The 24,829-nt window shown below is 46.4% G+C and overlaps 1 protein-coding gene across 1 annotated transcript in view; it reads right to left on the bottom strand.

Moving 5' to 3' along the window:
- Positions 1 to 24,829, bottom strand: part of ABCC1 (ATP binding cassette subfamily C member 1 (ABCC1 blood group)) — an 852,279-nt gene that overhangs the window by 648,836 nt on the left and 178,614 nt on the right. The window contains exons 5-6 of the mRNA XM_077448931.1: positions 8,958 to 9,083; positions 1,900 to 1,961 (exon numbers count right to left, since the gene is read on the bottom strand). Of these exons, the coding sequence (XP_077305057.1) occupies positions 1,900 to 1,961; positions 8,958 to 9,083 (188 nt within the window). The remainder of the gene's footprint in view (positions 1 to 1,899; positions 1,962 to 8,957; positions 9,084 to 24,829) is intronic.

Genomic DNA, 24,829 nt, shown 5'->3' with positions numbered 1-24,829 from the left:
ATATAAGAGACAGAAAAGAAAAACGAACAACCTATACACACGTACACGATCGTACAATAATCAGATCGTTGGTACAGAGCTTTCGAGAGCCAATTATGACAGTTAATCCGATACTATCCGGTCAGACAAACAGGAAAAAAATTGAGGACTCACTGATGTTAATAATGGCTCTTGTTCTTACTTTTAGATTTTTTTTTTTTTTTTTTTAGTAAACATACATGTTTGCTTTGCCACCAAAACAGCTATGACCGTCAAGGCATTGATGTGACAAACTCTAAAGTAATGCTGTGGTATTTTGCACCAAGCCGTCAGCAGCAGATCCTTTAAGTCAAGGGTCTCAAACTGGTAGCCCTCCAGCTGTTGTGAAACTACAAGTCCCATCATGACTCTGCATGTGGGAGTAATGCTTGTAACTGTCAGCCTTGCAATGCCTCATGGTAGTTTCATAACAGCTGGAGGGTGGCCAGTTTGAGACCCTATTTTAAGTCCTGTAAGTTGTGAGGTGGGGTCCCCATGAATCGGACTCCTTTTTCTAGCACATGCCTCAAATTCTCAATTGGATGAGATGGAGAAAATCTGGAGAAACTTGTTGTTTTCCCCAAACTTTTCTTGAGTTATTTTTGCAGTGTTGCAGGATGCATTACACTGCTGAAAGAGGCCACTGCCATCAGGGAATACAGTTTCCATGAAGGGGTGAATGGTCAACAACATTTTTTAGGTAGGTGATATGCGTCAAAGTAACATCCGCATGAATGGCAGGACTCATGGTTTCCCAGCAGAACATTGCCCAAAGCAACACACTACCTTCACCACCTTGCCTTCTTCCCCTACATCTTGGTGCCAGCTCTTCTCCACACAAGTGAAACACAACCTCCCAGCCATACACATGATGTAAAAAACATTCACTCTTCACCGGACCATCTTCTACCATTGCACTTAGGTACAGTTGTGATGCTCACGTGCCATTTATAAGTGCTTTTGACTGTGGACATGGGTGAGCATGGGCACACTGACCAGTCTGCAGCTACACAGCAACTTCAGATACAACATATGTTCACTTCCACCTAATATATCTCATTGACTTTCAAATACTGTTGTAACAAGATAATCAAGGTTATTCACTTGCGGTTTTAAATACAAAAACAAACATTTTAAATTGTACCTTACCAGTCATTCAATGTGGTGGCTGCATTAGTGAGTATGTATGTATGTATGTATGTATGTATGTATGTATGTATATATACATACACACACACATACATATATACACAAACACACTTTATTGGTTTAGTATTTGTTTTACATTTATATATATATATATATATATATATATATATATATATATATATATATATATATATATATATATATATATAACATTATGACCACAGACGGGTAAAGGGAATATCATTACAATGGCATCTGAAAATTGTTGGGATATATTAGGCAGCAGTTTGTTGTGCATGGAGCTGTGAAGCCCATGGTGACCCATGTCCACAGCCAAAAGCTTCTATAAATGGTCACATCAACATCAGAACAGGACTACGGAGCAATGGAGGTGGCCTGGTCTGATTAATGACTTTTTTTACATCATGTGGATGACCAGGTGTGTGTGTGTGTCACTTTCCTGAGAAAGAGATAACACCAGAGTGCAGTATAAAAAGGCAAGTTGGTAGAGGCAGTGTGATGCTTTGGGCAATGGTCTATTGGGAAACCTTGGGTTCAGCCATTCATGTGGATATTACTTTGGTGTCCATGCCCCAATGGATCAGGGCTGTTTTAGCAAAAAGGGGTTATACTCAATTTTAGGTGGGTGGTTAGAATATTATGGCTGATAACAGTAGTTAAATGTGTGGAACCAGTTTCAAAACACATAAGCTAGGTTTTAATTGTACCCACCCACTTATCCACCAGAATGTAATCTTGGAGAGAAAAGACGCACTCGACTCTGGACAGGGATTCTAGGAAAGATAAAAATCATTATTAGCCTTAATGCAATTCTATTTTACTTGGAAAATTTTTTACTGAAAACACAAATATCACATCAACAAATCTATTAAACATCTTTTCTCTGTATGCCTTCTAAATCATATTAAGGTTTCCCTGCGAGACAACCTACCGTTTCAAACCTGCCACGTTTTGTATTTCCCCCAGGCTGGTGGTCAAAATGTTTCTATACTGAATGGGATTCTTGCGCATTCAAGGGGGGGGGGGGGGGACTTTGGGGTTGAACCTCACTTAACCATAGCAGCTCATAAACTCTGCTAAAAGCCTATGTGTACATTGACACAAGCTTTTATGGAGTTGAGTTTAGGAGCGGTCAGCATACACAGGGCTTTCAAAAGCAGAAGGCTTGGCTCCTCCTCTGGGAAATACCCTTCTAAACAGCTGCCAAGCCTCATGAGTGGCTAGCAGTTAAAAGTCAGAAAAAACACAAACTGTTAAAAAAAAAAAAAAAAAAAAAAAAAGATGTGAAGTTGAATTATGGAAAAGGGTACCCAATAAACTACTGCAAAAAAGTATTTTATGGAGAGCACAAAAAAAAAAAATTTTCTCTCAGCTATCACTAGGGTACTGTCGGGGCTGGCCACTCAGCTGTCGGCTAATTGCCAGCTCTCTTCTCTTTCCACAGTTACCAGCTGTTCCCGATGATGCTCGTCTGACCTGCCTATTTAAAGCCTTCCTGCTCACTTTTCCATTTGCCATCGCATTGGTCACATCACAGGGAACCATCTCCTGCTGTTTGTTTCAAGACTGGCTTGCCGACATCCCACCTGGCTTCTTATCCTGCTTGTGGTTGCTTTCCTTGGATCCCCGACTTCCGGCCTGGCTGATGACCCGATCTGGTTAGTGAACTTTGGACTGGCTGACTACCTGATCTGGCTACAGGTCTCTGGCTATGCTTGACTACGGTTTTTTCTATTTACCTTTTTATTTTCATTAATAGACAAGTGTGATTTGATTGTACTTCTATCTCAGTCTGTTTCATGGTTTCTGACAGTACGCGAAGGCCATGAATTCAGAAGATAGTCAATCCACTTGTTGGTAATATTTTTATCAGATTGGATGAGAAAGATATCCGCATGGATCAGTTTGCCTTGGCGTTACAAACGCTCCTGAATCACACGGCTCACCTGGAATCCCCCACGGTGGCTGCTCTGGAACAATCTGAGTTGCAGGCCGTCCCTGCTGCTGTGCCAGTCTCTGTGCAGGCACCCGCCTCGAGTATTACCTCTATAAGAGGTATGTCTGGTTCTGCTCCACTTCCCCAGCGATTTGGGGGCAATCCAGTTCAATGCAGAGGGTTTCTCAATCAGGTTGAGATATACGTCGAAATGCTGCCCCAGGCATTTCCCACGGACAGAAGCAAAGTAGGTTTCGTGATATCTTTGCTTTCTGAGAGAGTCTTGGCCTGGGCTAACCCTCTATGGGAGATGCAAAAACCTGTTGTCTTGAGTTCCCGCAGGCTCCACTTCTTCTGCCAAGTGCCTCATGTCCATCAAACAGAGTACGAGAACTGTTGCCGACTACGCCATTGAATTCCGTACTCTGACAGCAGAAGTTGCTTGGAACAATGAGGCCCTCGTGGCTGCTTTTTCTCATGGTCTCTCGGATTCCATCAAGGACGAGATAGCAGCCCGAGATATACCCACTGAGCTGGAGAGCTTGATCTCGTTTGCCATCCTCATTGACTCCAGACTCAGAGAAAGACTTTCTCTTAAGGAGCGCTTGCAGAAGCCTCCTGTAAGTTTGCCTCCGAGCTTTGTAGTCCCACCCATGCCTCCCTCACCACCCATGCCTCCCTCACCACCCATGCCTCCTGGTACCGAGTTGGTCAGTGAAGATGAACCCATGCACCTGGGCTTCACGCGTCTCTCTGTGGATGAGAGAGCTTTTAGGAGGAGGGAGAGATTGTGCCTTTATTGTGGCCAGGCAGGTCACTTTTTGAAGTCTTGTCCTACCTGTCCAGGGAACGCCCGAACCTTGAGGTCTTGTCATGGACAGACCTTAGGTGGCGTTGTTTGTCCCCAGTTATCCAGAAGGATAAGCCCCTGGTTTTGGTCACCCTTTCTTGGGCTGAGTCGTCCATCGAGATACAGGCACTAATCAACTCTGGGGCTGCAGGCCTGTTCATTGATACTGCATTTGTTTCGCAGCACTCGATTCCGCTGCAGTTGCATTGAGGCTCTTGACGGGAGACCTTTACAGCCTGCCCATGTGACTCATGAGACGGTTCCGTTGTCCATGGCCGTAGGTGCTCTTCACCATGAGATAATCCAATTGCAAGTTATTTCCTCACCCAGATTTCCGCTGGTTATTGGTTATGGTTATCCTTGGTTACAGAGGCACAACCCCTCTTGATTGGCTCCGTGCTGAGGTTCTCTCCTGGTCACCACAATGCAGTGAGACATGCTTCCTGAAGGTATCCAAGGTCCTGTGCACCGCTTTACTCCCCTCCTTGCCGGAGGAGTACCGTGATTATGGCGATGTCTTTGATAAAGGTCAAGCTGGTAGTTTGCCTCCACACCGGCCTTATGATTGCGCAATTGACGGTCAACCTGGTGCCATACCTCCTCGTGGCCGGGTTTACCCTTTATCGGTCTTGGAGGATAAGGCCATGGAGGAGTATGTTACTGACGCACTCCCGAGGTTTCATCCGCAAGTCCTCGTCTCCTGCTGGTGCTGGTTTCTTCTGTGTGAAAAAGAAGAGCGGTGAACTGAGACCTTGTATAGATTATAGGGGTCTCAATCGTGTCACGATTAAGAATGCCTACCTGATTCCATTGATTATGGAGTTATTTGACCGCCTCAAGGGAGCAACGGTTTTCACAAAGCTTGACCTGAGAGGGGTATACAATCTTGTGCGCATTAAGGAGGGCGACGAGTGGAAAACTGCATTTAATACCAGAACAGGCCATTATGAATACCTGGTAAGGCCTTTTGGCCTATGTAACCCCCTGGCAGTTTTCCAGGAATTTATTAACAATGTCTTCCGAGATTTGTTGTAATTGTGTGTGGTGGTTTATCTCGATGATATCCTCATATTTTCCAAGTCCCTGGAGAGCTACCACACAGATGTCTGTCGTGTACTTCAGAAACTAAGAGAGAACAATCTCTATTGTAAACTGGAGAAGTGCGAGTTCCATCGTGAACAGGTTACATTCCTGGGTTATGTCATTTCCACTGCTGGTTTTTCGATGGACCCAGAGAAACTAATCGGCAGTCCTACAGTGGCCTCGACCCATGGGTTTACGTCCTCTGCAGCGTTTCCTGGGCTTTGCCAACTACTATCAGAAGTTTATTCTTAACTTCTCGTCTCTGGTCAAGCCTCTGACTGATATGACCAGAAAGGACGGTAACCCACAGAGTTGGTCTCCGGAGTCCATTAAGGCCTTTGAGACTCTCAAGGCTGCCTTTGTTTCTGCTCCTGTGTTGGCACATCCTGATCCTACGTTGCCTTTTATTCTAGAAGTTTATGCTTCTGAGACGGGAGTTGGCACCCTTCTGTCTCAACGTCCTAACTTTGAGCGCGTTATGCATCCGTGTGGCTACTTTTACAAGAAATTGTCACCTGCTGAGTGCAATTATGAGATTGGTGACAGAGAGCTGTTGGCGATCATTTTAGCCCTGAAAGAATGGAGACATCTCCTTGAAGGTACCACTGTGCCCGTTCTTATTCTTACTGACCATAAGAATCTTACATTCCTGTCTGAGGCTAAGCGACACCTCCCAGAAGGGCGCAATGGGCTCTTTTCTTGTCAAGCTTTAATTACATTGTCTTATTCTTACCCGGTACTAAGAATTTAAGGGCTGATGGCTTGTCACAACAATTTTCCTCCACTTCCAAGTCGGAGTCGGTTTCGGTTCCTATGATTCCTCCTGATCGTATCTTGGCTATGGTTCGCACTAGTCTTACTTCTCCTTTGGGTGACAAAATTCTTGCTGCTCAGGTCCATGCTCCTCCTGATAAACCTTGTGACCGCTGCTTTGTCCCAGAGAGTCTCCGTACTGCAGTGCTCCAGACTTGCCATTCTCCCAAGGCAGCTGGCCACCCTGGGAAGAATCAACTCATTCGGGCCATCTCCCAATAATTCTGGTGGCCTAGTCTGCGGGCTGATGTTTCTGCCTTCGTAGCTGCCTGTGCCATGTGTGCTCAGAGCAAGACTCCACGACACCTTCCAGTGGGCCTCCTACAACCCATACCCAATGGAGAGAGGCCCTGTACTCACCTGTCTATGGATTTCATTGTGGAATTGCCCAACTCCCAAGGCAACATTGTTATCCTTATGGTGGTTGACCGGTTCTCAAAGATGTGTCATTGCATTCCATTTAAGAAGTTGCCCACCTCTAAGGAACTGGCTTCCATTTGGGCTACCCAAGGTGATGATCTCGGATAGGGGCAGTCAGTTTCTCTCTCGGTTCTGGCGAGCCTTATGTGCACAGTTGGGAATCCTGCTTGCGTTCTCTTTTGCGTATCACCCGCAGTTGAATGGGGCCGCAGAACGAGCCAATAAGTCCTTGGAGCAATTCCTACGTTGGATAGGCAGAGAGCAGGTGAGCCTGGAAGGAAGTCCACACCTTCTTAAAAGCACAGTGGCGCAGGATGTATTGACTGATGGCTCAGCGAGCAAGACATGAATGAGGGGCAAATCGCGCATGCGCCATGAGGTCACTAAAGTAAATATTGGCCTATTTCTACTAATGGCCACAAGTGGCAAGTGACATCACAGTGCTTGTCATGGGCAAATGTCTTCATTGAGAGTTTACAAAGAGTTTCCAGAGATGGCTCATGCACTACTGGGGCTATGCCACAGCTCTGGACCTGAAGAGTTTTTTGTTGCTAGCACGTACCAGTACACTCACTTCTGGAAAAAGCCACAATGCAGAGCCCAGTGTCCAAAGATCACATAAAAGACTAGCCTCACGCATCTAGTCCAGCAAGGTCCAAATTCAGCTTTTCAAAGCCAGGCTGTAAAAAAGCCAATCTGGATAGCTATACAGTAATGTAGAGACCAGCTCAAGCAGGATGTCGTTGATTGAAGTAAATGGTAGAGGACATCCAAAAACAAGAGAAAGAAATAAGCCTAGCAAAGATTTGATAGCCTTCTGTACAGAGCTGACAATGCCCGTTCTTAGGACACTCGCAAAAAAAAAAAACAATGTTCCTGCAGCGGTATAACCCAACTATCTAAATTCTTTTGTTCAATTAGTTAAAAAGAAATTGCACTACAAAATTTAAAGTCAGTAAGAAATAGACACGTCTTTTGCAATCTGACGCATTGAAAAAACAAAAAATGTATGTAAATTATATAAATGAATTAAGCATGTTTACCTTTAGCCATTCTAAACGTTGAAAAGTGAAAGTGCTGCCTAGTTTCATATTACTGGGACCTGACTTCTCTTCAAACCAGGGGGGATCCAGAGCCTAGTCTCGGGAGGGGCACTGCCGGAAAATATGTTTTTTGGGGGTAAATTTATTAGGGAAATTGCTGGCGTTAGCGATTCAATCATCACGGCGCCATGGTTGTTATGGTGTCAGGATGATTGAAGCACATTACTATTATTACATTGTTATAAAAAATTTAATGGTTCAACTTACCATAATGCAGAATCAGTGGGAGCCCCGAGCTTGTCACCTGCCGCTGTCACCTGCCACATGTTGCGGATTGTCACTTGCCACGTCGCCTGTCACCAGATGCGGATTGTCACTTGCCACGTCGCCTGTCACCAGATGCAGATTGTCACTTGCCACGTCGCCTGTCACCAGATGCAGATTGTCACTTGCCACGTCGCCCGTCACCAGATGCAGATTGTCACTTGCCACGTTGCCCGTCACCAGATGCAGATTGTCACTTGCCACGTCGCCTGTCACCAGATGCAGATTGTCACTTGTCACGTCACCGGATGCAGATTTTCACTTGCCACGTCCCATGCCACATGATGTGGATTGTCACTTGCCACGTCCCATGCCACACGATGTGGATTGTCACTTGCCACGTCCCATGCCACACAATGCAGATTGTCTCTTGCTCTGTCCCAGGCAGCAGATTACCAGTCAAGAAGCAGAGAGATGAAGTAATCTCTCTGCTGTCGCGGCTGCCTGCACACTGCACAGTGAGGGCGGAACTGCAGGGATGCAGGGCGGGTGCCTGGCGGTGAGAGATGAGGTCATCTCTCCTCTCCCCCGCCCGCCGGCTCCCTGATTGGCCAGCAGCCGCTCACACACTGTCAGTGAGCCAAGCCGAGCCACCCGCTGTCTCTCAACAGAGCCGCCCGTGCTCTCAGCCGTGGAGCCGCCCGCCGGCTCTGACTCGCGGCGACACCTGCCCACCCACTCACTTTCTCGGAGGGGGTAATTGTCCCGTTGCGCCCATGCCCCTGGATCCGCCCCTGCTTCAAACTGCCATTCATGGTAGAAATAGAGTGCTTTGATGGCCAATAGGGACACTTCACATTTGGTGGCTTGTATATGCATGGTTTACTACAACAACCACAACAGGTACATTCCTTTCATGGGGCAATAAAATCTATGAGAAGTGCTGGCATTGTTTTTGTCTAGCTGGAATCAGGGCCTCATTATAGATCAGTAGATTAAGTAGAAGCAGTTGACTGCACAGCATGAACACAGCCACAGCCTGCCCTCCATTTTCAGTGAATTTGTGCTGCACACCAGCATGTGTCTGCTAGCTGCTTCTTTTTTCTACAGCAGTTCCTGAGCCTGCGAGAAAGTGTTTGCAGAGTTCTCATACAAAGTGCACAAATCATTTAAGCAACCTCATTAGTTAGAAATAATAATCATAATAACAGTCTACAACTATTTCAGAAAATAGTAAAATAGATACCGTATTCAAAAAATTGCCATCATAAAAGTTTCTGGGGTACCCCATACACACAGCAGAATGCTAGAATTGGGCTGCCAGTTTAAGTTTAATAGTAACAGAAATTGTATCACTCACAGGGTCATTGACTGTTTCGGAAAAGAGAGGCGGTTGGTCAGGGAATGCAGCCAATATAAGCTCCACCAGGACTAGCAGAAAGTATGTGTAGAATGTGACATCCCGAAACACATTTACACTGGCACCCTGTAAAGAGGAGTGAAACAAGAACACATTAAACAGAGTTTCAATACCTTAAGCCATATGGGAAATATGCGGAGTGATATGTTGTAGATGAATAAGCTATATTCTAAATAATAAGTTGGGCATAAGTAAGCCAACACAGGTAACTGCAACTTGTAGCAATGCCATTATAACAAGGTTAAATATATTTTCAAAAAAACTTATTTTGCAGTTATAAATTGCAGATGTCAATCTAATATAATTTAGAGGATTCTTGCACCACATTTTAGTACCGTATTACCCAGGATTAAAAGTGAGGTTTATCTTTGTTTTTTCAGATTTATACTTACCTAGATGGATGTAGCATCGGTCCAATGCTGCATCTGTCCCCTGGTGCCTCTACAATGAGAACCGAGTGATAGAACACCACTGATCGCTCAGTTTTCACTCCCCGGGCAGAGAGCCACTGACTGTCAGTCAGCGACTCTCTGCCCTATCCCCCTGTGCTCACTGGAGTGCTGGGTGGGGGCAGGAGCGGACAGCTCAGCCTCTCAGCCGAGAGGCTGAGCCGGCTGTCGGTTCAGGGATCTCTGCTGAAAACAGGTCACAGGAGTGCAAAATTAACTGCACACCTGTGATCCATAAAAGTACAGCTAAAAAAAGATTTGGCTGTACTTCTTTAAAACACCATCTTCAATGCATTCATTCATTTCCAGAGACCATCTCCTGTTTACTGGAATACGTCTGGGCTCTGTATGATGCCTAAATCTTCTCCCAATGCATAAAATAAATAAAACATTTCTAGAGCTGAAAATTGCAAATTTTCAATTAGTGACTCATGCTCCGGACTTAAAGTGGAGTTCCGCAGAAATAAAGTTCATTTAAAATCAGCAGCTACAAAATGTGTAGCTGCTGACTTTTAATAATCTCCTGTCCCACAGTCCAGCGATGTGGGCGTACAAAGCCCCGCTCCTCTACCCATCCTCTCCACAACGCTTGCATTCTTACTGTGGGCGCTCGGCACACACTGCGCATGGCCAGGCAATCGCCAGGGACCTGTGATGTGTCCCAGAAGATTGCGGGGGGGGGGGGGGGGGGGGTGAACTTCCTTCTGGCGCCGTGGAGTAAGTGGGAGCTGGAAGGGGGTCACCATCACTTAAAGCGGAAGTTTAATTTTTTGTGTGGAAATTCGCTTTAAGTCAAACACAGATCACACAACCAAACATTTTGTGTTTGAACTGAAAAATTGATTTAGAGTTGACCAACCATAGAAAAAGTGTACAGTACTGTGCAAACTTTTTAGACAGGTGTGAAAAAAACGGTGTAAAATAGGAATGCTTTCATAAATAGAAGTGTTAATAGTATTTTTATCAATTAACAAAATGAAAAGTTAGTGAACAGAAGGGAAAGCAAAATCAAACCGACAGCATCAATTCTTAAATTCCTCAAGGTACACTTACACTTGTTTTTGAAGGAACTCGGCAGGTAAGTTGTTCCAAACATCTTGGAGAACTAACCACAGATCATCTGTGGATGTAGGTTGCCTCAGATCCTTCTGTTTCTTGTAATCCCTGACAGACTTGATTTTGAGATCAGGGCTCTGTGGGAGCCAAACCATCACATGTCCGGGACTCCTGTACTTTACTCTGAAGACAGTTCTTAACAACATTGGCTACATGTTTGGGGTTATTGTCCTGCTGCAGAATAAATTCGGGGCCAATCACATGCTTCCCTGATGGTATGGCATGCAGAATAAGCATCTGCCTGTATTTCTCAGCATTGCTAACACCATTGATCCTGATCAAAGCTTCAACTTCATTTGCAGAAATGCAGCCACAAATTTTCAAGGAACCTCCACCATGCTTCACTGTTGCCTGCAGACACTCATTATTGTACTGTTCTCTAGTCCTTTGTGAACAAACTGCCTTTTGATGCAGCCAAAGAATTGGGCATGAAAACAAGGCTAAGCGACTACGCACAGAAACATGGGAACTGGGGTGCAGAAAAATGGCAGCAGGTACTCTGGACTGATAAGATCTGTAGTTCGTTCTCCAAGTTGTTTGACACAACCTACCTGGTGAGTTCCTGTGTGCAAGTGTACCTAGAATTAATGTTGTTTCAAAGGCAAAGGGTGGTCACAACAAATATTGATTTAATTTGGATTTCTCAACTCCCACTCCCATCTATCCTCATTTTTGTAGCATGCAGTAGGGAGAGTACAAGAACAGAGGGGGGGGGGGGGCATTGCCATGTATCCATGGGACATCCAAAAGCAGTCCAACTGCTCCAACAGCAGTGGGCAACATAGCAAACAAACACTAGGAGGCCACTTAAATAGGTCAAGAAAGGTTTGAAAGCGCCATGGCACTCTGACCATGAATGTTTTAAAAGCTTCTGCCATGTACTCACCATTGAACTATCTTTACACAGGCAGTTTTAAAAGGGGGTCAGACCCCATCCTTGTTTCCTTCTCCAGGATAGGCACACAGAGGTCTTCAGGGACAGGCCTCTACGTCACTCTGCAGCTAACTCCATGCATTGCACTATGTGCCATGGGAAGTACCTATAAGCAGGATCGAATGCACTCAGCCACATTACAGGCAGACTCAACTTCTTCCATTAAGCAGGGCATGGAACCTCAAGCCACAGCCAAGGAGTAAACTAATGCAGAAGCTGCATGAGGAGCCGAAGTAGCCATTGTGAAGCCTGAAGACTTGATATAAATAATCAGAGAGAGAAGTTCAATAGGAAAGAGGCAGGCCTAAAGAAACTAACAAAAATCTGAGGTTATGCAGAGTAGGCAGAGTTGCACGGGGGGTAACCCTGCAGCCTTCTTTTGGCCAGTGTCCAAGGGTAAGGACTGAAAATCCTGTGTACAGCACTGTAGGACATGAAAGCATATTTATGTTCCTGCTCAGTAAAAATGTCAGAAGGACATAAACAATACATCACAGGAACCAGAGTTAATGCTTAGATGGTGTTTTTCTCCACCTCTGGACACTGGAAAATAGGCTTTGACTAAGAAGTGGGAAGTGAAAGGTCTCTGAAAGAGAACTTGCTGAGGCAGAGACCTGACTCAGGGGTAGGGAATCAAGACCAGTCCTGACTGAAGGAAGTATAACACCGATGCCACAGAGTAATATCAAGGATGAAGCTTTCCCTTTTCATGCTGCAAAATGTATGCTTTCCATGTGCAGTGGTTAACCCTACAAGAAGAGGGCTTGGATGGTCCAGTAAGGCCCATGGAAAGTCCATTAAGAGTTTGTCTTATATCTGGCCCAATTCAGTGCAGTGAGTATCACCAGAATGCCTTTTTTCTCTACCCTCTTAAGCAGACACACGAGGCAGTGGCATGAAAGAAGTGGAAGCATAAATTAGGTTGAACTGATTCCACAGAGTGACTAGGACATCTACTTCAAAAGCTCAAGTATCCCCGAAGTGGTCCAGTTTGTGGTTGTGTCTGGATGCCATTATATCCTACAGCACATGTCCTAGAGCTGCACGATTCAGCCTTAAAATATTGCAATCTCGATTCAACCCCCCACACAATCTTAACACAGCATTTCCACAATTCATGTAACAAATGCAGAGCAGTTTCCTGCTCACAAAAAAAGCAGCCAACAATGTTTATCAAACTGCTCCGTGCTGAGAAAGATAAAAATAAACATTGCATCTTTCTGTTCACTTACAGATCAAAGGGATGAAATTCAGTCGCAAATTAAGTCATCAGTTTAAAGCAACCTTGTCAAATAGAAAAAAAAAAATTAACCCCTTATTAACCCTTAAGTTACTCTAAATTAACCTTATAAACTCCTTACTCTCCTTTTCCATTTAATTACCATGTGCCTGCTTTTTATTATTAACTTCTATTTTCTAAACTATTAATAAAGCTTTTTTTGTTTTCCTTTGTTCATTGATTTTTTTTTTTTTTTAAATGTTTCACAATGAAAAAAGACCAAAAATAAATACATTTGTAAGATAACTTTTCAATGCTTTGTACCATTGAAAGTTGCCATAGATATTGGTAATTGGTATCAGAGTGCTAAAAAAAGAAAAAAAAAAAAAAGATCCCAATATAACTTAATGGTCATTTTCTTATTTCTTTACACATTACATTTTTCATTACATTTCTTTAAATTTGATTGAAGCAAAGGGTATTATGTCTTATTTGATTGCCATCTTGTTTGATAACCTAATGTTCAGAGGTTGTAAATCTTTAAAATAAAAAGTTCTTCAGAAAAAATCATGATCTTTATTTTAAGCAAAAAAAAATTGTGATTCTCATTTTATCCAGAATCATGCAGCTTTATCATGTCTCCCACAAGTTTGTGAAACACCTCTTGATGAAGAGGCCACTCTCCAGTCACAGGAGCTACATAGTTACATAGTAGGTAAGGTTGAATGAAGACAATAATCCATCCAGTTCAACATGTATAGGTGTACGTGTGTCAGTGTCTAAAGAACACAACATACAAGGATATGGGAAATTATAACGTGTGCGTAAACCCTGCCTTGTCCCGTTTAACATCTCAAATGTGGATGACATACTCCCATTTACCCCAACTCTGGCTGTTGGCAGTGTGTATAAATTGTTTATCCATTTCAGCATCTTTGGACCCAGGCCTGTATTCCGAAGGGTTTCCATTATAAATCACCAATCTACTCGATCGAATGCCTTTTTGGCATCGATCGATATTAATATAATTGGGGGCTTGTTTTCCTTATCTTTACCCATGAGTAACAGTTCTCAAACTGTTATCTCGGCGCTCCCTGCCTGGTACAAATCCTACTTTATCTCCATTTATTAATTCAGGCATAAGATTTTTCACTCTTGTTGCTAACACCTTCGCATATAGCTTTATATCAGTGTTCAGCAATGCTATAGGCCGGTAGTTGGAACAGATAGATTTATCTTTCCCTGGCTTTGGAATGACCGTTATATTTGCCAACAGTGATTCTTTCCTCATGTCCTCCTTCTCCCCTAATTTATTCCAATAGTTACATAATTCCGGGGCTAATTGCTCTTTAAATTTCTTATAGTACCCAATTGAAAAACCATCCGGACCCGGACTTTTCCCATTCGGGGTTTCCTTTAAAGCTTTATGAATTTCATCTGCATACTCAGTGAAATGAACAGCCTCAGATGATACAGAGATCAAACAAATCTCCCTACATAAGTTTTACATGTATATCTGCGGTCTTCATCTTTATATACGGTTTAGAAAGTTCCAATCGTATTAGGCGATTTTCACCAGCTGATTTAAGGAAAGGCACACACACCCTCTTCTCATAGGTAGAAAATTTCAGATCTGTTTGTTGAATTGTTCAGCTCTGTGGTAAATTATAGCTTCCTCCCCAACACAAAACCCAGGCTGCTTTTATCATATGTGTCTGAGAACTTGTCAGACATTCTCAGCCTGGTAACAGAAGAATTGAGCAGGAGACCGCTACGGAACATAGTGCTTTGAAGAGAGATAACAAAACACTACATATATACATGTGCCCAGCTCAAATTTCATGAATCGGGTTTACAGCCTCAAATTTTCCACTTACTTGCCAACTCGCATTTTGCAAGTGTAAAATGAGGGCTTGCGAGCAGGGCTGCCTGCCTGGGGGGGGGGGGGGGGGGGGGGGAAGCACCTCCGGCGGGGTTAAACAGGAGCCGGCGGTCGTTTACTTATAATATTTTTGCAACTTATTTTTGCATAAAACATTTAAGTGTCATTTCATGAGATCATTTATGAGGGCATGTCTAGGGGTGGAATTAGGGGCAGGGCAGGGTTGGGATTGAGTGAGGCACTGGTGGTGAGAGAAATTGAAAATTACGTTTTTCTACTTCGAAACGCAGATAATTCTGGTGAGCGAGGAAAAAAGTAACATGCAGGTATGCATCCTTGATGTCGATTGATGCCAGAAGCTTTCCCCTTTGAAGGATGGAGACTACTGATCAGATTGATTCCATGCAAAAAGAGCAGATATTGAGGAATCAGTTTAGATATTTGAGATCTATAACGGGTCTAACATCTCCATTTGTTTTTGGCACCATGAAAAGGTTCGAATAAAACCCCAACCCCTGCTCTTCCATGGTGACCACCATGATCGCCTTTTGCGACAAAAGCCTGTCTAACACTAGAAAGAGACTTTTCTCTGGATCTTTAGGGACATTTGACCTGAGGAAACAAGGAGACGGGAATTCTCTGAACTCTAGTTTGCAACCTAGAGCTATTGTGAAGACCACCCATCTGTCCCGAAATTCTTCCTGCCAGAGCTTTGAGAACTGCAGAAGTCTTCCCCCCCCCCCCCCCCCACCTCGAGCGAGCGGGGGCAACCCTTCATAAAGAGGCTTTAGCGTTCTGTCTTGTGCGTTTCCTCCCCCAGGACTTCTTTTGTCCCTGGGGTTGACCCTGAGGTTTACCTCTTGAACATGACTGTGAAGGCTGTCGCAACTGCCTGGAGGCTGATGCCCCTGACTCTGGAGAAAGAGCCCGTTTGAATGAGAGAGGTTTACTCTTTTTCTTTACTGGCAAACGGGTACTTTTTTCACTTGATATTTTTTGGATAGATTTGTCCAAATCCTCACCAATCAGGGTTGGTTTCATCACAGAAAGGAAAACCAGCAAGGAGCTTTTTGCATGGCGCTTTAGCTAATTAACTTTTCAAACCATAAGATTCTACACATATGTACCAACCCAAGCATAAAGCAAGAGGCTTGAATAGAATCTCTGATTGCATCAATTGCAAAACACAAAGCTGCTTGCAGCTCAGCTAACGCCTGGACCTGCTGTTCAAGGAAAACCTTGAACACCTTGAACACCTGTTTCAATTGATCTCTCAAGGACTGACATACACCAATTGTCACCACTGTAGGTTGAGCCACTGAACCTGCCAAGGAGAAAAATAGGATTTTTGTACCCACCGTAAAATCCTTTTCTCTATAATTCACCGACCAACACAGCTCCTCTCTGTAACTAAAAGGGTTGTTTAGCCTGCCATTCGGAGAACTAGGCAAAATTGTTACACAATACACAGAACTTTTAGTCCCACCCCATGGGGGGCAGACCCTGGGCTATCATCCCTCCCCATTGCTCCCAGCAGATTCAGTACATCAACAAGCAGTAGAACGTAGAGAAAAGGAGGGGTGGGTGCTATGTCGGTCGGTGAACTACAGAGAAAAGGATTTTACGATGAGTACAAAAATCCTATTTTCTCTTATATTCACCAACCCACACAGCTCCTCTCCAACTAAATGGGATGACCCCAAGCAGTGCCAAACGAGGGGTGGGGGAAAAAAAAGCATAAAAACTTAATCCACCATGGCAAGTGGGAACTAGTGAAACTAAACCCACAAAAAAAAAAAAAAAAGAAAAAAAAAAGAAACACAGGAGTGTGTGGAAAAACTCCATCATATAACCGGGTATCCTCAACAGGAGTGATCCCCAAGACCGCAACATTGCGGAAGTAATGCAACAGTGCATTAACAAAACAGTACTGCATTTTTATCAAAAAAACAGGAAAAAAACACAATTGCAACTACACGGCCGCCTTCAAAACTTTGCAGCCAAAACAAGCATCAGCCAATGCACTGACGTCTACCTTGTAGAACTTGGTAAACATATGGACAGACGACCAGGTCGCCACCTTACACACCTGAGCGACAGACGCTTGGTGTCGGAAGGCCCAAGACGTTCCGATTGCTCTTGTAGAGTGGGCCGTGACTGGAAAGGGGGGCACCTGCCCCTTCAAGGTGTAGGCTTGGACTACAATCTGTCTGATCCACCTGGAAATGGTGGCCGATGAAACCCCCATGCCTTTCTTAGGACTAGCCACCGAAACCAACAGTGAGTCTGACTTCCGAAAGGGAGCTGTGGCAGACAAGTACACCTTTAGAGCTCTAACCACATCGAGAGCGTGAAGGGCCACCTCCTTGGGGTGCTTCGGCTTAGGACACAACGATGGTAATACAATGTCCACATTGATATGAAAAGCTGAAACCACCTTTGGTAGAAAGGACGGTTGCGGACGCAACACCACCTGATCCCTGTGTATGACCAGATAAGGCGACTTGCAGGACAAGGCTGCCAATTCCGAAACCCTCCTGGCCGATGTGATGGCCACTAGAAAGACCACCTTCTGTGAAGAGGTCAGTAAGGGAATCTCCCTGATATTATTAAACGGCGGCTTCTGAAGCGCCGACAACACCAGGTAAAAATCACATGGGGATAACGGAGGACGCACCTGAGGGACTACATGCCGTACCCCGTGAACAAAGGCACTCACTAATGAGTGAGACGCCAGGGGTCGCTCAAAAAACAAACAAAAAAAAAAAAAAAAAAGACAGCCAGGGAATTTGCCCCTTAATGGTGCTCAACGCCAATTTCTGGTCCACTCCATGCTGAAGAAACAGCAGGATCCTTGATATAGAAATGGAGCGCAGATGCCACCCTTTGTCCTCACACATGGGGATGTAGGCCTTCCAGGTACGATGATATATCATCCGTGAAGATTCCCGTGCCCTCAGCATAGTTGGAATCACCAAGTCCGACAGACCCCGGTTGCTCAGCACCTGGCTCTCAATAGCCATGCTGTTAAAGCCAGCGACGGTAAAGCAGGGTGAAAGATTGGACCTTGAGACAGGAGGTACTCCCGCAGTGGCAATCACCAGGGAGCGTCTGCCACCAGACGCACCAGGTCTGTGTACCAGGGCCGCTGAGGCCAATCTGGGGGAACCAGGATTACTGAAATACCCTCGGCTTCCACTCTGCGAAGTAGACGTGGCAACAGTTTTAGTGGAGGAAAGGCATAGATCAGTTGGTACTGATCCCATGGAGCCACCAGCGCATCTGACGCATCTGCCCACAGATCTCTCATCCTGGACACAAATCTCTGCACCTTCCGATTGAGACGGGAGGCCAAGAGATCCACATCTGGAGTGCCCCATTGCAGGCACAGCAGCTGGAATATCTCCAGATGCAACGCCCATTCTCCTGGGTCCAGCATCTGACCACTCAGATAGTCTGCCTGCCAATTTTTCCACCCCGGGGATTTAAATGGCCGGCAGGGCCCGAACGTGTCGCGCTGCCCACCGAAGTATGTGAGCGACCTCCCGAGCAGCAGTTGAGCTTCTTGTCCCCCTTGGTGATTTATGTACGCCACAGCCGTGGCGTTGTCTGACTATATCCTGGTCGGATGCCCTTGAAGACCCGTCGACCAGGTGTGGAGGCACAGCCCGATTGCTCTCAATTCGAGCAGATTGATCAGCAACTTGGATTCTTCCGTCGACCAGAGGCCCTGAGCCGACTGAAACCCCAACACTCCACCCCAGCCGCACAGACTGGTGTCCGGAGTGATCACCGTCCAGTTTGGAGGAAGAAACGATTTTCCGGACTGAATCACTGGGGACCTCAACCACCAGATCAGGGAATCCCTGAGTGGTTGGCTCATCTGGATCTGCTGATCCAGGGACAAAGGAGATTTGTCCCATTTTGTCAATATCTCTTTCTGCAGGACTCTGGTGTGGAACTGGGCATAAGATACTGCCTCAAAGGAGGCCGTACCATGAGTCCCAGCACTCGCATGCAAAGCGACAACCACTTGCATTTCATCAGTAGATTGAACGCAGACCCGAGAGTCAGCATTTTGTCAGAGGGGAGAAAAACCCTTGCTTCCTTGGAGTCCAACAGCAACCCCAGGTACTCCAGACGCAGAGTTGGTACAACCACCGACTTCTTTGGGATCAACAGCCACGCAAATTCTTGCAGGGTCTGCATGGTGATCACCACATCCTCCTCTAGTTCTGAGGCAGAAGATGCTCTCAGGAGGAGATCGTCTAGGTAATCCACGATCACGATCCAGCGCTGCCTCAGCAATGCCAATACTGGAGCCAGTACTTTGGTAAAGACTCGGGGAACTGATGCCAGGCCAAAAGGAAGAGCCACAAACTGGGCTTCCCCTACTGCCAAACGCAGAAATTTTTGATGCCGAAGGCAAATGGGTATGTGCAGGTAAGCATCCAGGATGTCCAAAGACGCCAGGAAGTCCCCTTTATGGAGTGCAGCGACAACTGAGCAAACTCATTCCATTCTGAACCTCTGCACCTTTACAAAGTGATTGAGGGCTTTTAAGTCCAAGATTGGACGTACCCCTTCCTTCTTGGCAACCACAGATTTGAGTAGAACCCCTGGAAGCGTTCCGATTCCAGTACCGGTACAATCACCCCCTGACTCAGCAAGTCCCTTACCGCCCCTAATAGGGCCTCCCAGCGAGCCGACAATACGGGTATGCTGGGAGGGGAAGAATCTGTTTGGCGGCCGAGAGAGAAACTATCTTGTAGCCTGTGGAAATCAGATCACAGACCCATTGGTCGGATAAACGGGAGGTCCACCGGGCTGCAAACTCCCGAAGATGACCCCCCACCCGATAACTGGGTGGTGGCAAACCTTCAGCTTCATGCGGTAGCACTTTTGCTCGCAGGCTTGTGGTTGCAGGGACGCTTCTGACAGTCTGTGGGCGTCCTGTCGGGCTGGGGGCGTTTTGCCGAAGCATCGGACGGACGAAAAAGCCGCTTGTGAGCGGAAAAAGAGGGCACTTGCTTGCGGAGAGGCTCCTTAGCCTTCCTGGCCTGTGGGAGTAGGGTACTCTTACCACCAGTGGCATTTTTAATAATGTCATCCAGCGAGGCTCCAAAGAGCTGCTCACCAAGGAAGGGAAGATCTGTCAGGGCTTTCTTGGATGCCTGGTCAGCAGACCAGCATTTTAGCCAAATTAGGCACCACAGCACCACAGTTGACACTGAAGCCTTGGATAACAGAGGGAGAGTATCCAGGGCCGCGTCACAAACTTACTTAAGGCCTTGCACTAGTTGGTCTGCTAGCTCCACGCAGACAGGGGAGGCGTTCCGCTCTCCCAATTCGCGGTGCAAAAGTTTTGCCCACCCAGTGTCTGCGACACCAGAGCGGATGCCAGTACAGGTCTCACGGCTGACAGGCCCACAACCGTAAACAAGGAACGGGCCACCGCCTTGGCTTTCCTGTTCGCGGGATCCTTGAATGCAGGAGTCCCCTCAACCGGGATCGTGGTTACTTTATTTAACCTAGATACAGGGAGGTCTACAACCGGAGGAGCCGATCACTTTTTGAGAAGGCTTTCCTCAAAGGGGTAACGCACCGCCAAATATTTGGGGACCGCAAAGGTCCGTTGCAGGCGACCCCATTCCCTGTAGATGAATTTGTCAAAGTCAAATACGGGAACACCTTAGGTGAACGTGCTGGCCTGCGGGACCCAAAAGGGACCGGTACATCAGCAGAGGGATCCGCTGGCTCCTGAATCTTCAGGGTATTACGCAAGTGCTCCAACCAGTGCCTGGTCCTGGTCAGCCTCGTCTGATAGGTCAGAGCAGGGGTCACCAGCCACAGTAGGGCCCGAGTCTGCATCAGAGCTCTCCCCAGAGGACGGCAGGGGCCTCTTACGTGCACCCTTCCTACCACGCACCGCCCCTATCGTTGCAACAAAAGCGTCAAGGACCGCCGTCAGGGTGCCCGAGTGCACTGTGCCATCCACAGGTTACCCAGTTGCAATAGCCTAGATTTCAAGGGAAGAAACACCAGTTTTTGAAGCCATGCTGACCCTAGCCTGTCTGCCACCTGCAAGGGGACTTAGGACAGTGAAGGTCCCACCCTCCTGCTGCCGCCGCCACGTGGGTGGGGTACTTAGTGCTAGACTCACCACCCTGGGGCCTCTGAATGCCACTAGCAGTGGCTGTAATCCCTAGGAGGTTCCTAGTTGCAGAAAGGAGAAAACTGTCAGCAGCAGCTGCTTTTAACAGCGGTGAAACGTTCTGCAGAGCCAGCTTCAGCATTCAGCAAGGAGCCATCCAGCGTCCTGTACACACAGGGGACTCAGGAAATGGCAAGTGAGAGCACATGTAATGCTGCCACAAGAGAACTGCGGTGAAAAGAGCGCTCAAGCTTCAAGAAAATGGCTGCCAATGTAACTAATAGGAGATCCTAAAGAAGATGGCTGCAGAAGCTCACAAGGGGAATACAGGCTTTCCCACATCCAAGATGGCCACCGGAGAGCGCCATGCGGTGACAGAACAAACCCAGAAAAGTGCTGCCTGCCTACAGGCAGAACAACCTCCACAGACCCTTTTGGGACCCCCCAGACCGGGACCAGGACTAACGCCAGCCGCACAGAGCCCCCACAGGTGAGAATCCAGCGAACCCACACACACCGCACGCAGTGCATGAAAGCCACCTCCCTCAGAGGGGGGAAGGAGGGCAGATAGGGACTTGGGAGAGAAGATAGGGAGATGAGGTGGTCCCGAATCGGAATGCCCAGCTGCTCACCCCACCAAAGCAGGGAGAGCCGTACTTACCAGTCCTGAAGAGCTGGGAGAGATTCCATCACAGACCTACTTCTGCGCAGTGACAGGGTAGTTGCTGGCCCGGTATACTGTGATCCAGACAGCAGTAGCCCGGTCATATGTATACCCCGGAGCATTGAAGCTCACCGACCACCTCTGAAAACTGAGGCATGTCGTGGCCTGCCGAGCCTTATTTGCGGCCTGCTCACGCTCGATGGCCGGACTGGGGAGACTACAAGGATAATCATTAACCAGCATGTCACCCAGCCGGCAGTTGATGAAAGATCCTGAGATCTATCTTGTGCAAAAAAACATCAAACCTGCAGCAAAAAACATGGACCGAGAGGGCCCGCAGGGTTCCTAGGTCATTCTCCTTACTACGCAAAATAAAAACTGAATCTGCTGGGAGCAGTGGGGAGGGTTGATAGCACAGGGTCCGCCCCCCTGGGGCGGGACTAAAAGTTGTGTATTGTGTAACAATTGTGCCTAGTTCTCCCAATGGCAGGCTAAACAACCCATTTAGTTAGAGAGCAGCTGTGTCGGTCGCCTTTTTTAATCGCACTGATCGCTGTATTAATGCCAATGGTCCCAAAAATGTGTCAAAATTGTCCGACGTGTCCGCCATAATATCGCAGTCACAATAAAAAAAAAAAAAAAATCGCTGATCGCCATTATTAGTAAAAAAATAAATTAATAAAAATGCCATAAAACTATCCCTTATTTTGTAGGCGCTATAACTTTTGCGCAAACCAAACACTTATTGCGATTTTTTTGAACAAAAATATGTAGAATATGTATCGGCTTAAACCGAGGAAAAAAAATTTTTTATATATTTTTGGGGAATATTATAGCGCAAAAAATAAAAACTGCAGGAGGTAATCAAAAACCATGAAAAGAAAGCTCTATTTGTGGGAAAAAAGGACGCAGATTTTGTTTGGGAGCCACATCGCAAGACCGCGCAATTTGCAGTTAAAGCGACGCAGTGCCGAATCGCAAAAAGGGGCTTGGTCCCTTTAGCTGCAAAATGCTCCGGGCTTAAGTGGTTAAACAGGAATTCCAATTTTTTTTATCAGTTGGATCCTAAAGCATTTGCATATTGTCAACCGGACAAGTCAAACTTTTATTCACAGAGCATATAGCAGCGTGAATTGCTGGTATACTCAACATCTTAGTAAATTTTTCCTCCATAGGATAAAGTGTTGAAAACTTTATGAGGGAAAAAGTGCTTAACCAGTTAAGGACCGCCGCATGTAATAATACATCGGCACAATGGCACGGACAGGCACAAGCACGTACCCGTACGTGCCTGCCTTCCAGCAGATAGGACCCCCTCCCGCTGGCTGCGGCGGTTTATTTGGCTTCAGGAGCGATCCGGGATGAGGGGATGGCCGTTGGTTTCTGGCCAACCCCTCGCGATCGCTCCTGGCGAATGAGAAACTTCCACTGCCTGTGTAAGTGTAAACACAGGCAGGAGGAAGTGGTGTCACTCTCCTCATGTCGGTCTTTTAACCGGACGGCGAGGAGAGAAGACATCCAAGTGCACCAACAGTACACTGACACGTAGGTAGACATAGGAACACTTTTCACCCCAGTCACCCCCCGATCACCCCCTGCCCCCCCCCCCCCCCCGTCACAGTGTCACAGATTGCAATGATCATTTATTCACTGATCACTGCATTTAGTGTCAGTTGGGACTGTAAAAAGTGTCAGGGCAGTTAGTGTTAAGCCCCTTTAGGTCATGGGTAGCCGCCTACCCCCCCAATAAAGGTTTAACCCCTTGATTGCCCCCCCAGGAAACCCTTTCCCCCCCCCCCTTTTGCCAGTGTCACTAAGCGATCGTTTTTCTGATCGCTGCATTAGTGTCACTGGTGCCGCTAGGTGGCTATTTTTTAGGTTCACCGCCAGGTTTTTAGTGTTCGGTACCCCCATATACAACCTAATAAAGGTTTTTAACCCCGATTGCCCCTAGAGTTAACCCTTTCACCAGTGATCACCATATAAGTGTCACTGGTGACGTTGGTTAGCCATTTAGGTTCCCCGTCAGGTTTTTATATAGCGTCAGGTACCCCATATACTACCTAATAAAGGTTTTAACCCCCTGATTGCCCCTAGTTAACCCTTTCACCAGTGATCACCATATAAGTGTTACGGGTGAAGCTGGTTAATTAGTTTGCTTTTTATAGCATCAGGGCACCTGCCATTTATTACCGAATAAAGTTTTAACCTCCTGATCACCCGGCGGGTGATATCAATTAGGTTTTAGGGTCAGATAGCGTCTGCGTCGCCCCAGGCAGCTCTAGGTTAGTGCCAGTACCGCTAACGCCCACGCGCAAAGCATACACCTCCCTTAGTGGTATAGTATCTGAACAGATCAATATCTGATCTGATCTATACTAGCATCCCCAGCAGGTTAGGGTTCCAAAAAAACGCATTGTTAGCGGGATCAGTCCAGATACCTGCTAGCACCTGCATTTTGCCCTGCCGCCCAGCCCACCCAAGTGCAGTATAGATCGATCACTGTCACTTACAAAACACAACTGCAGCGTTCGCAGAGTCAGGCTTGATCCCTGCGATCGCTAACAGTTTTTTTTTTGGTAGCGTTTTATACAGTCGCTGACAGCCTAGGTGCTTTTTTACCTGCGAGTCTCACTAGTGTACCACTAAATTTAGAGCCCAAAATGGCAAAGCGAAGGTACACTAGTGAAGAGGCCTACACGTTTCTGAGCATGACAGATAGTGAAGAGGAAGTCACTTATCTGTCAGATTCAGGCTCAGAATACGATCCTGTAGAGGACAGAGGCTCCATGACAGATAGCTCTGACGACGAAGGTGAGGTCCCTGCCAAGGTCAGGCGTACCAGACCCCGATCTTCTGATGTTGTTGAGGTGAAAGAACCACAGGTCCCTCGTATGGAGCAGAGAGTCAGTACTAGCGCCGCTCATCCTTCTGGTGAACTGGCAAGCACCAGCAGCCTAGTACATTCTGGACGTACATCCAGCACTGCAGTAACACGTGGTGACGTGGCGAGTCCCATAAGTGCAGTTCAAGCTGGCGAGGTGGCAAGCACAAGTAGTGTCCCGCTGCCACCAAGAAGACAAAGGTAGGCCCCTCGTTCCCATAGTGCCCTTCCTGCAGAATTCGCCAATCCTAATAGGGTGCCCACCACTTCTGCAGCACCAGTACTTCCCCCATTCACTGGCCAACCCAGTATTCAGGTGGAAACAGCTGATTTTACGCCACTTGATTTTTATTCGCTGTATTTCACGGAAGATCTCTATAGATCTATTGTAGACCAAACTAATTTATATGCTGGTCAACACATCGCCGCTAATCCCCAGTTGCCTTCCCTTGCCAGAGATTGGAAACCAATTACGGTTTCCAAATTTAAGACCTTTCTGGGCCTTTCCCT

The sequence above is a fragment of the Lithobates pipiens genome, unplaced genomic scaffold (assembly GCF_037356315.1).
Source record: "Lithobates pipiens isolate NorthernLeopardFrog02 unplaced genomic scaffold, aLitPip1_a1.2 Scaffold_22, whole genome shotgun sequence".
In the NCBI taxonomy this organism is placed as follows: Eukaryota; Metazoa; Chordata; class Amphibia; order Anura; family Ranidae; genus Lithobates; species Lithobates pipiens.
Note: the sequence above shows the minus strand (reverse complement) of the source record. Positions and strands in the feature narration are given on the sequence as shown.